Here is a 12581-nt window from a genome sequence, read left to right as displayed (position 1 = left end):
TAAGGCTCTAAGGTTCAAAAATCTCTATCTTATTTCGATGTGGGGGAGCTGTGTGCGCTCAGGCTCTTGGCCGTCATCTCTGCTTGGCTGGACTTTTTCTGATGTTGATGCCCAACTGGTCAGTAGCGTCGTGTGGCTTCGCCACCCTTATTCCTTCTCATTTTTGTGTGGTCAAGTGTTTTCGACCATTTTCTTCACATTTTTCTTCTTTCCTTCTTATTTTTTTTTGGACCTGGAATGACTTCCTGGTCGATTTTATCCTTGCTTCTCAATTCTTTTCGCTCTAGTTGGTTTCTTTATTGTATGTCCTTCTGGCCAGTTGCCTCCTTGCCTTATGCCTTGCACACACACAATTCCAGGGGCTAGGGGTTATATCTGGGTATATATGGCTAGAAAGCGGGTTCTAAGAGTCTTTCTCGGGCACATTCTGGGCTGGAGTAAGCAAACAAGAACCGATGCACAAAAACAACTTCATATCTTAGAAACGTTGGATCACAACTAAGACTTCAAAGTAAGCAAGTATTGAAAGTGCAACAAATCCGACGTAAGAAAATAAAGTGCGATTAACTAAGAAAGCAATAAAGATTGTTTTGCCACTCCGGGCGATGAAACTGTTAACACTACGAAGCGTGCTGACTGGAACAAGAGAATGGAACTCCGGCGAACTGATGCTCTTCAAGTGACCATGGCTGTGGCGAGGAACGAGAATATGAAAGATAATGCTGAAGGATTGATCTACCGAAGAGAGATTGCTAACTAAGTGTAGGAGTTGATGAACTAATTGATGATGATTCTCTCTCCAAGTGGCTTCCTTTTATAGGGAGGCCTCCCTTGATTTTTAGGGTAGACTTCAAACATGAAATGACTCTTTTGCCCCCTTGCTTGCTGCTAATCTTCCCAGCTATCCTTCTTCTCCATCTCGAGCCTTTTTAGCATGCATACTGGTCAGGATAGCAACATCCTGACGCCCTTTTCACCTGAATTCTCCTAACATTCTCATACTGGCTAGAACACTTTCCCTGCACACTTTAGCAACTGTTTTGCAGATATATTCCACTTATGCACATTATACTGACCAGTAACCAAGGCCTAAAATACGACTTATCAATAACCTAATTTAATTCTGGTAGCATTTGATTAGTTATTAATTAGTAGGCTGGCCTGGCCCTTATTAGTATAATATTAAAAATGATTAGTTAAATTAATATTATTAATAACACTACACGTACATAGTTGAGAAAAAGTCAAATTAATAGTAATCTACTACTAGTCTGCTACACGTACACTATTATTCTTTTTTGAGAAATGTACACTATTATTCTTAATACTAGGCATGCATAATTTTCAATATTAATAATTGTTTATTAGTTTAAAAATTTTGCAGAATCATTAATTTTTAATATATTATTTAATTTAATTTAAGTTATTGATAAAGGGTCATGAAATTAGTGTGTATTTTAGTTAAAATATATAGGTATGATTTGAAAAGTATGAATAGTAAGTGAGTGGAGAATATTCTTTTGAGTTTGAATTCAGTGTAAATGGTTAGAATAAAATCAATAATTAGTGTGACATTTACACTAAATGGGTTTGAGTTTAGTGGAGGAATGATATGCTACATATCTTATGTGAGCACCACTCTCGTTTGACGCACGTTTAGCGTTGTTCGTTTTGATTTATATATTTAGTTTGATTCTAATAAATTAAAATTTGTTATTGAAATTTTTAATTTCACAAAATTCATAAAAAAATAAAGTTTGATTTGTTATTTTATTAATTTATTTGAAATTATAGAGAAAATGAGCAAATCGAGCTTTGATTTTTATAAATTTTGTGAAATTAAAATTTCAATAACAGTTTTTAACGTAATAGACTCAAACTAAATATATAAATCGAAATGAACAACGCTAAATATACATTAAACGGGAATGATGTTTACATAAAGAGCTCACTTAGGTATGTAGTATATCATTTCTCGAGTTTAGTGTAATAGTTGAAGATGCTCTAAACGTGACGGGAGTATATTGCGTCAAAATCCATCTAACTTAATTCCTAGTGAGATGCGAAGATACAAAGCATTCTCTTATACTCCTAATTACTGTACATCTCATATTGTTACTCATTAATTGCTTGTATTTTATCTACAAATTAATTGATGGTCTTCCATCCCCTTTAAAGATAGGTCGGTCCTCTTTTAGTTCTTTTGAAGTGTATTGATAAACATAAAAGAATAAAGGTCAACATTTCTTTCTCCTTTTCCGAATGGACAAATGTGATTTTAAAAGGTGAGATTTGGTATAATTTTTGGTATCCTTGAGTTCACTCTAGTTTGCATATGTCTAGGTACATAACTAAGTTCAACATATTTCAAAATCGAATATATAAGAGAAGATATATATAATCATTACATAAACTTAATTGGGACGATTAAGTAATTTGTAGCCGCAAATTACTATTTAATGACTATCTCAAAACTTGAATCCCAATATAATAACGAGATTAGTTAATCCAACTTTGTTAGTCGGATGGATGGAATGCCTCATATATATTAGCTACAATTTGTCTTAATATGTACACTTAACATCAATTTATCATTTAATCAAATAAATAGACGTAAACACTTCCAAATCGAAGGCGAGGGGGTTAGATTTTGACGGTTAAGTATTTTAGCGGTTTGGTGATGGTGTGGAACTACAAAACATTGATATCTTAACAACATCGGTTAAGACTTTGCACGATTGCAACACAAATGAAATATTCGGAGCATTCATTGTTCTTAGTATGGTGTAACTTTTAACGATTAGTTATTGTACATATATGTAGGGATGTCAGTTCAATCCGAACATGATGAGCTTGGCCTGATTAACTCACTTAAATAAGAGGGTTATGACTGAAAAATTACAACTCGATTAGAAATATGGCTAATCCGTTCGGGCTGACGGGTTAAGCAGGTAAACCCGGAGGGCTTGGGGTTGACCCGCTGGGCTGCACAAATAATACACCCTCCATCTCTGAAAAGTATAGAAACGTATTTCTTTATTAGTCTGTCCGTGAAAAAGTATGAACTTTTTAATTTTAGAATGGTATAAATAGTTAAAGTAAAATCAATACTATATGATATGACATTTACATTAAAATGAGTTTGAATTTAGTATAAATCGTGAAAATGCTCCTACAAAAGGGAGGTAGAGTCCGTACTTTTCAATATTAGAAACAACACTTTTATTATCCCAATCATTGCAAAAACATCATTGATATACTTCCTTGTAAAAGAGATTATTTTAATAAAATATTAAGAGTAAATAGTTGAAGTAAAATGACTACATTGATGCTCTTATAAAAGGGAGTATTTGTTAATTTGGATATGATATGTCATATGAGCATGTGGGTAACTATCTTCTATTTCACCACTTAAAGATATAAACTTTTAAAGGAATAAAATAAGAATAAATTTAAAAAAATAATTAAAATATTATTAGTTGAGAATGAGTCCCTTTTTAAAAATTATTTTCACAAATAAAAAGTCCATAATTTTAAAATTTTAATTAAAAAGAAATTAGTTATAGAGAGTATCAAATAAAATAAAAGCTAATATGCATGTAACCTTATCCATTTTAAAATGAATTTAAATATCCAAAACGTATATATTTCCTTCGTCCAAGTTCTGTTATTTAATACGTTCACAAAATTAATCAAATTAATTTTTTAATAGTATTCCTTTAGTCCCCGTCTAAGCGAGACGTTTCATTTTCTCACATATTTTGGAAAAATAATAGTAATGAATAGTTAAAGTGAAGAGAAAGTAAAGTAAAAAAGATAATAATGTAAACGAAACTTTCTTCTACAATATTCTATCTCTTACTTTACTTTTGCTTCAATTTAACTATTTATTAGTATATCATTTTTCTAAAATACATGCGACAATTAAACATCTCGCTTAGGTTGGGATGGATGAAGTAGAATTTATTACTTTTTCTTTAAAGTAGTTACATTTTTCTTTTATAGATTGTTCTATTTAAATGACATGTTTTCTAAAATAAAAACATCATCTCTATTTAACTTTTTCTCAATTTAACTCACAGTTACATGGAATTACGTGTTGAAATAGGAATGCTTCGCTTTACGCGTGGCAAATATAATACTCGTCCTTCACATTGTAAGTGTTCATAGTTGAGTTATTTCTTTATTTTATACTCTTCATTTATTTTATTTTATTCTTTCTTATTTTTTTAAATTTTTATCTATTTATTTTATTGATATTTAATTGATTCACTTTTTCCACTTAACTTATTTAGTAGGAGTACACAATTTTCTTAAAATCTTGGATTTTAAAAATGTCTTTTTAAAGAGGGACGAATGGAGTGTATTTTTTCTATTTTTTGGTGTCATTCGATTTAGTAAACTATAATGATAATGATTAAACAAGGAAATTGATGATTTGACACGCAAGTGAGTCAATCGAACTCGTCGATCAGAAATTGAACGACGAGGATTTCACAGCGACAATAGTTCTTATCCAAAGTTGACGACCAGGATTAATCCACGTACTCAGATCTATCCTCTCAATTTCCTGCTTAGTTGACATTGCTTATATTTCCAGTTTTATCCCTCCGCCTCCCTCTCCTCCGCCCCAACACCGCCCTTTTGATCCCTCTAAAACCCTCACCTCACCACCTGCCGTGCTCTATCTCCCTCTCTATCTCTCTCTCTCTCCACACCTGCAGAATACGCATTCACCCACATGCACTTGCGTTACTCGCATGGGAAATGCGAATGGAAAAGAAGGCTGTGAAAATGGCGGCGGCGACGAAGTCTCCGAAGGTTCGAACCACGCGCCGACAATCCGAGTTGCTTCCTCTGATCTAATGGTGAGCTCTCCGCCGCGTGATCCCCATCAGTCTCGCGCTCCTCTCTTGTTTTCGTCGCAGGTTAGGTCTCCCATTCTCTTTCTAGATGCTATTTATCCGTGCCTCTGTGTCGATCTCAGCTATTTATCCAACTGCAGCTGGATTTATCGGTATAATTTTGTACAGCTTTAGTAAGCGTTATTTGGCTAATGCTGAAGAATGTTGCACGGATGTTAGTAATCTATGCTTATTAATTTGTTGCTTGCGGAGATCTGGTTTTGCAAATTGCTATCGTGTCGCTATTGTGCTCTTGGAAATCATTAGAGCCAGGTCAACTCTGCATTTACTTATTGTGGCAAGTGAAATACTAATATCAATAGCATATATCTAGCTTTGTAATTCAATAGATCAAAGCCAATTCTTATCAATTATTGTCACTGTCGGATGTTGAAATTGATGTGAACTGTATTATCCTTTTCGAGAACCGAGGCTCACATATGATCCGAATGCAAAAGCTCTTTCTGAACATATGTAGCTAGACAAGCCAATCATTAAGTGGATGCTAAGATAATTTCCTATAGAGATCTCATGATCGGCCTCTTTAACATTTGTTTTGATTTTCTTTTCAATTGTTTCCGTGTGTAAGAGTGTATGTTTCTAGGGTACAAGTGCATGTGTGCAATCCCTAATTCCCTTAATGACACCTTGTTTCGCTGGGAGAGCATGCATTTCTCTGGATCCTTACAATGTGGATGTATATAGCCGATGTGGCGATCTCTCTTTACTAATTTTAATGTTTTTTACTTACTCTAAATAATGTGGGAATAAGAAATAAATCTAGGCATGGGACGTGTTTTATTGTCATCACACATGGTTGTGGTCTTGGAGTGAATCTAGCACGTCTTGTCCTTTTAAATTCCTGTGGTTCATTGGAGTCGGTTGTTGTGCTGAACAAATATACAGCCTTGAAATGAGTGGTCCCAAATAAATGCATATGATTAGTTTCTGTTGAACTTATGCAGTCTCTTATCTGATGTGACATCATATTATTATTCTTCAAGTCCTCTGCTATTGGTCTTGGAAAAAAGTTTAAAGTCCTTTCATAAGCATTCTTATTAATAATCCCTGACCTGTGGCATTTGGTACCATTAGGTTTGTGTTGAACTTGAGCCACAGATAGTCCTACAAATATTTCACTTTCCTGAATCTGTACCATTAGGCTTTTTCTCAAAGTTATCATGTGGCGGTCTAGTACACAAGGAAAAGGTGGAAGTGTATAGTGGAGTAATAGAATGGATGTGATTCCTTGTATCTAATCATCTGTGACATCTATTGTAATATCAGAATCCCGATAATATCTCGCTTTATTGATTAGTGCTGGATTTGAGATAGTAAGATGTTTGATTTGCGGCTCTTCGAGAATAATAAATCATAGAATATAAAGTTTCAGGATAGTCCAATTCTCCAATAAAGGAAGAATGAAAAGAAGAAAATGGGATCATGAGATTTCAAATCTGATCAGTAGAAGACTAGTACTTAACTGAATTATTGTGCAAAGTAAAGTGTTTATGGATTTATATTTTGTTTTGTATGCGCAGAGAATGTTTTAATATTTGATATGCACAGATATATGAATGCATGCTACCAAATGCAGAATGTAAATTACATAATATAACATTGTCTAATGTAATTATGATTTATGACTAATTAATCATAAATTTATTTTGTCTATGAATGCACAGTAATCAGTATTCATATGTATAAGTTCATATTTACCTTTGTTATTTATATTATCTATTATCTATTTCACTTATGTATATCAGTTATTAGATGTTTCAAGTGTTAATATCTACATGAGTCTTCAGTTTTATTTTGGTTGAACTTGAAAGGAAATTAAGGTAGTTAACTTTGTGGGTCATAAAGCATCAGAAGAGGAAAATTATTCTAAAGTCTGTTCTCAGGGAATTTATTTTAATACTCAATATCCATGCTAGGAAAATAGGGACACAGGGCAAATTTTGGTCATGATCTTCAATTGGAATTAGGAATGAGTATAGGAGCTCTGCATATGGGGAACAAAATTGTGAACTTGAGAAGGAATACCTAGTAATAGCAAGCCAGAACCATTTATTGGTATCCAGAATTTTGTATCTCTTAATTTTAGATCCATTATTCAGATTCTGACAGGGCTTTGTACCTTGTTGGTACATTTGTTTTAACCTATTCCATTTAGATCTCCAAAGGTGGAAAATGATTAAAAATTTAAAAGAATTTACTTGAGGAAGTAGACATGAATCTAATTGACAATATGGGATAGGATCATTGTACCCTAAGCTTGTGTAGACTTTAGTGGTTAGAAGAAGGTGAATTTGACGCATAGCACAAGCTAGGTTAGTTTCTAACGATATTATTAACTTGGATACAATGTTATCAGAAAGGAATTTAAAAAAACTTCAAAATTGTGCTAATTCTTGAGTAATTCAAGACTTCAAGTTTTGAGTCCTATTTGCACTCGTCTTGGTCCTCTGTTGTTGTCTGTCTTATAAAATATACTCTGTCAGTCTCCTTATTCTTCATTTTGATGCATGTAAAAATTATTAGTATCTTTTATTGTACTATTAGATCTAGCACAGTAGACCTATTTACGTATTTTCCCTTGTCTGGTGTTTGTCTATATTGGCATTATTTTACCAAATGTATTAATCAGTGGTTTCCTCAAGTGCGTTTAACACTATCACCACCTAAATGTAAATTCTGCTGTATCTTTTTGTTCAGGAAGACATCTTTAATAATTTTATAGTGTGTTATGTACCTGATTTTTTCTATACCTAGGCAGGCCCCTGTAATTCCTTTGCAAAGAAATGATGGCCAGTCACTCAATCCACTGAGGCAGAATGAAGCTCAAAGAGCTGTCGATCACCCCCTTGAACAAGGTATACCAACTATAATAACTTGGAGTTTTGGCGGAAATAGCGTGGTTGTGGAGGGTTCATGGGACAACTGGAGGACAAGGTGAATCTACTCATTCCAGCAATATTTACTTAATATATGCACTCATTCTCTTGAGCTGTTTGCTTTTTTTTTTTACACTATAAATTCTACCTGCAGGAAAATGCTCCAAAGAACAGGCAAGGATCATTCTATTCTTTTGGTGCTGCCGTCAGGCATATTTCGTTACAGATTTATCGTGGATGGTGAAGTGAGATATATCCCCGATCTTCCAACTGAAACAGATCAGAGCGGCCATGTTTGTAATCTTCTTGATGTCAACGTAAGTAAATGCTTAACCCAATGCATATATCTCAATCAAAGACATGGTAATTTGACTCTTGATGGTTTGGAGTTTAGGGTTTAGGAGTTTGACTCTTGATGGTTTGGAGTTTTTTCCCCTTTCTGGGCCTTTTCAATAGCAACTTCAATTCAAAGACGAGACATAATTAACATGCAATATGTATTTTTAACATAGGTATGTATTTAGTAGGTTTATGTATTAGTGGATGAAAACAAATTTATGTATTAGTGGATGAAAACAGTCAACTCAATTAATAAAGTTACCTATAAGAGGAGGGAAATGGGGAGACTTACTCTTGAAGTTCCTAACCGCCATGGAATCCCTCCTGCATCACCTGCTCTTCCTCTATCTACAACATTTTTGTCAGCTCCATGACCATATACCCTATCTCTTCACTGTGTTGCCTCCTCTACTGAGACTCCCTAAACTCAGTCACCCAATAGGTAAATCATTGGAGAAACGTATATATGGGCTATTAGAACTTTGGTATTGGAGTTGTCAAGATTAGTTGATGCGAGCTGATGTGTAGTATACAGCTGTAGGGTAGGTTGTCAGTGAAGCTAAGAGCAGGAAGGGGAAATTAGAGAAAAATGAGGAAAATATTATCTAAGAGGTTATGGAGGTCAGCATGGAGAAAGTTAGAGTGAGAACAATAGGGGCAAAATCTTTCTTTCTGCAAGACAGATGCATTTTCCCATTTTTCCCTCTTTGAAAGGCTTTTTATGTACTAGCACGATGTTACGTGCGACTCACAAAAGAGTATTGGACTTTAAATGATATATATAAATAGATAAAAATCATCACGATTCCGAGTATATTATATACAAAGGATTTTTATCTTGTACTCCCTCCGTCCGCAACCGTTAGTCTTGTTTTTCTATTTTGGGCCATCCACAAAATATACTCCCTTTATATTTCAGTAAGTTTCTCTCTATAATGAGAGATTCTTTCTTTACTAACAATACTTCAACCACTTTTTCTTTCTATCTTTCTCATAATTTACCAATTTTGCACTAAAATATGCGTCGTCCACTACTAAGATTATTGGTAGTGGGAAGAGGGAGTATCAAATATATAAAATACTCCCTCCATCCCTTAAAAATGTGACTATTTCATTTCCATTCTGTCCCTTAAAATTTATGAACTTTGTAATTTATGAAAAAAAATTCTCTCTAATGAGGTGGGACCCATTCTCCATCAACAATACTTCAATCACTTTTTCTTTCCATCTTTCTCTTACTCTACCAATTGTGCATTAAAAGTCGTGCTCCTTCAAAATTTCATATTTTTAAGAGATGTAGGGAGTGTGTGTAGTATAATTCTTTACAGGTAAATTAAGGGTGTTATAGGTATCAGCTTTGTAGGAATACACATTTTCTAATTGTAATTATTAAACATAATATGCCATATTACACTAATTCCCTCAAATTAGATACAGTATACTATATAACAAAAATATTATAGGCAAACCAAATTTTGTAAACCTTAAACAATGTATAATGGATTAATAGGTATATAGATTAAATATATATATGAGATTTGTAGCTAATCTTTAGTCATTGCCGTAATTCATAATTGTTTGTCTTTCTCACAATCAGTGCCTAGGGATATCAGTATACTTGATAAGGTATACCAACTATATTGTTTCAAAGTTGAAATTTTAGCGAGATATGTTCTAGTGACCAATTGAAAATTGAGATCTCATTGTAGTTTCTGCTGATTGAAGCGAAAAGATCTAGATTTCCTCAGAATCAGCATGTGATTCTTATAGTCACCTGAATTCCGGCCCAATCTATCGATCTAGGTTGCCTACTGGGCATCATGCAGTACAATGTGTTAGTTCAGAAAAAAGGATTTGTTTTGTAGGTTAAGAAGTAATGACATAGTTAACCCCCAAAGGTTTAGCCTTATTACTTTCCAATTTTTTAAACCCCCTCAATGTTTGTCTCCATCTTACAATCTGCATTATTATTCATTACTTCAATGAAATTTGCTTACATTATGCTGGAAATGACTTTAAATCTTAGTTGTCTTGCATTATTGCTGTTGAAATGTGTCAGGACAATGACATCCCTAAGCTATTTGTGCAGTTATAAATATGTAAGGATGTGTAAGTAATGACTTAGCATTTTTCTGAGTCACAGTTTGTGTATATCCTTTACCAAAGTCTTTATGTTCTTTGTGAGTTATTATGATTTGTGATTTTGTTTTTTGCATGAATGGATATACTTTTAGTAGTACAAAAATAAATATTACCCAGAGTACTTAGTTTTTAAAATTTGTGAATTTGAGAATATCTGACTATGAGACATGAGTAAAATTCAAATCAGAAATTAAAAAAAAGGTCAGTGAAACCTGTAGTAACTGATAGCAGGAGAGTGAAGTAGTCATGTCTTATATAAAAGATACTCCATATTTAGAGTTATGCAAATAAAATATAGAGTAGAAATAAAAGAAAAGAAAAACAAGACGAACCTTGTTCCACCCTTTAACAGTTCCCATACCTATTCAAGCTAAGGCATTGCCTTCCTCAAATTCCTCTTTACCATTTCTTCCATTACCAGCATCCCATCCTGCCCCTTCTTACAGATTTACTCTTGCAAGCAAACTTTCCTCTCAATCACCAGCATCTCTGCCTCTGAACACCATAACACGTATTTTCTTTACAATAGAGAGTATTGATGATTGGTTTATGATCTAGATATTAGACAGCTGATGTTTACATTGGTTAGGGATATTAGTAGTTTTCATTTTTATCTGTTGATGTATGTTTTTGAATGGCTAAAATGCTAAGAGAGACAACCTTCATTGTTTTTAACAAAAATAGTCTAACATCTGAAAAGTATATCACAGTACTCAACCTTTTAGTCGCTCTTTCTATAAATAGTATAGAACTCAGCCCCTTCTTTGGCATATTTCACCCCATCTAGGTTGCAGGATGCCTAAAAGTCAGAAAATTATTTTCCTCAACTAAATAGCCAAACCGTTTCCTTCAACAAATGTAGCATATGTTTTCATCTTTAGCATTTTTGGAGTGTGAAGCTGAGAACAAGTCTACATCATAGATTTGATCTCATGATGTCCTAGAAAACAAGTTACATTGATTGTGCAGATGAATATCGGTTTATACCAAATTTGCAAGTTAGAGTTTGAACACAGCGGAGTTTTTATTAAGATTTACTGACCAATAAAGTGTTTGTGGAATCTGCAGGACTATGTTCCTGAAAACCTTGATAGTGTGGCAGAATTTGAGGCTCCCCTGTCACCTGAGTCAAGTTACGGTCAGGATTTTCCAGGAGACGAATACTTTGCAAAGGATCCGTTGATGGTTCCACCTCAACTGTCATCGAGTGTTCTTAGCTCAGAAAGCAACAAAGATGCTAGTGCTTCAAGGCCACAGCATGTAGTGCTGAACCACCTCTTCATGGAGAAAGAACGATCAACCCAGTCTGTGGTTGCCCTTGGCCTGACTCACCGATTCCAGTCCAAATATGTGACTGTCGTCCTCTACAAGCCGCTAAAAGGATGATCTCTCTAACCTTTGCATCACGCAGCGTAACTGTGTGCTGTAACTTCAGTTCGATAAGTTTAACCTGCATTGATGTAATTCAACTTGTAATGTTTTGTTTTGCTGTACATTAGCAACCTAAGAGCATTTGCTTGGCTGTAAAAATTTGGTTAGAAGAAGAAGCAGCGTGCAATGGCAATGGCATCGGCAACGACAATCACATATGATTGTTTCTTGAGCCCATCTCAAGCAGAGCGTAACTGTTATATGGCAAGAATAGGCACCAATTTCTGCTTTCAGGAGTGAATAACACCTCATCTTCGACATTCGTGTTTGAACTATTGCCTTTATTTTATAGAGTGAACTACATAAAAAGTCTATGACGTTTCCATTTGTGACACTTCAGATCCGCAGGTCCTTGACAAAAAAAAATATCGCCACAAAACTCTTACCTTAAACATAATCTATATCATGTTTTTTTCTGACTAAAAGACCCTTCAGCCATAAAAGGGCATTATGGTCATATCAAACGGAAATCTGCAGTGGCGGCCTGCAACCTGTCGAGATTTGACGTCTGTGCGTCAGCGGCGGTTTGTATGCAGTTATACCACATATACACGCCACGTATACAATACTCCATTTGTTATTTATCAAATAAATTTCAAAAATTTCACAACTAGTATTTTCAGTCTTCAGTTTCTCCCACCCCGCCCGAAAATTTCACAAACTTATTTTCACTCTTCATTCTATCTGCTCCCCTCTGTAAAAATCTCTCTTGCATGAACAGCGCCAAAACAGAAGTGCGCTGGATCCTCAGGCGCATCGTCATCATGGAATTCGTCTCGTCGTAAAAAGGAACCCACACCCCCGCCATAGCCGCCACCACGACGACCACCACCGAGACATGCACTGGAAGTCATAGATGTGGAAGAAG

The 12581-nt window shown here is 34.6% G+C and overlaps 1 protein-coding gene across 1 annotated transcript; it reads left to right on the top strand.

Moving 5' to 3' along the window:
- The first annotated feature begins 4599 nt into the window (after nt 1-4599).
- LOC121747163 (SNF1-related protein kinase regulatory subunit beta-1-like) lies at nt 4600-12022 on the top strand. Its single transcript, XM_042141158.1, has 4 exons — nt 4600-4928; nt 7684-7859; nt 7956-8118; nt 11351-12022. Exons 1-4 carry the CDS (start codon nt 4761-4763, stop codon nt 11666-11668), a joined length of 825 nt encoding a protein of 274 aa, XP_041997092.1. The 5' UTR covers nt 4600-4760; the 3' UTR covers nt 11669-12022.
- The last annotated feature ends 559 nt before the right edge of the window (nt 12023-12581 follow it).

The sequence above is a fragment of the Salvia splendens genome, chromosome 9 (genome assembly GCF_004379255.2).
Source record: "Salvia splendens isolate huo1 chromosome 9, SspV2, whole genome shotgun sequence".
Taxonomy (NCBI): domain Eukaryota; kingdom Viridiplantae; phylum Streptophyta; class Magnoliopsida; order Lamiales; family Lamiaceae; genus Salvia; species Salvia splendens.
Note: the sequence above shows the minus strand (reverse complement) of the source record. Positions and strands in the feature narration are given on the sequence as shown.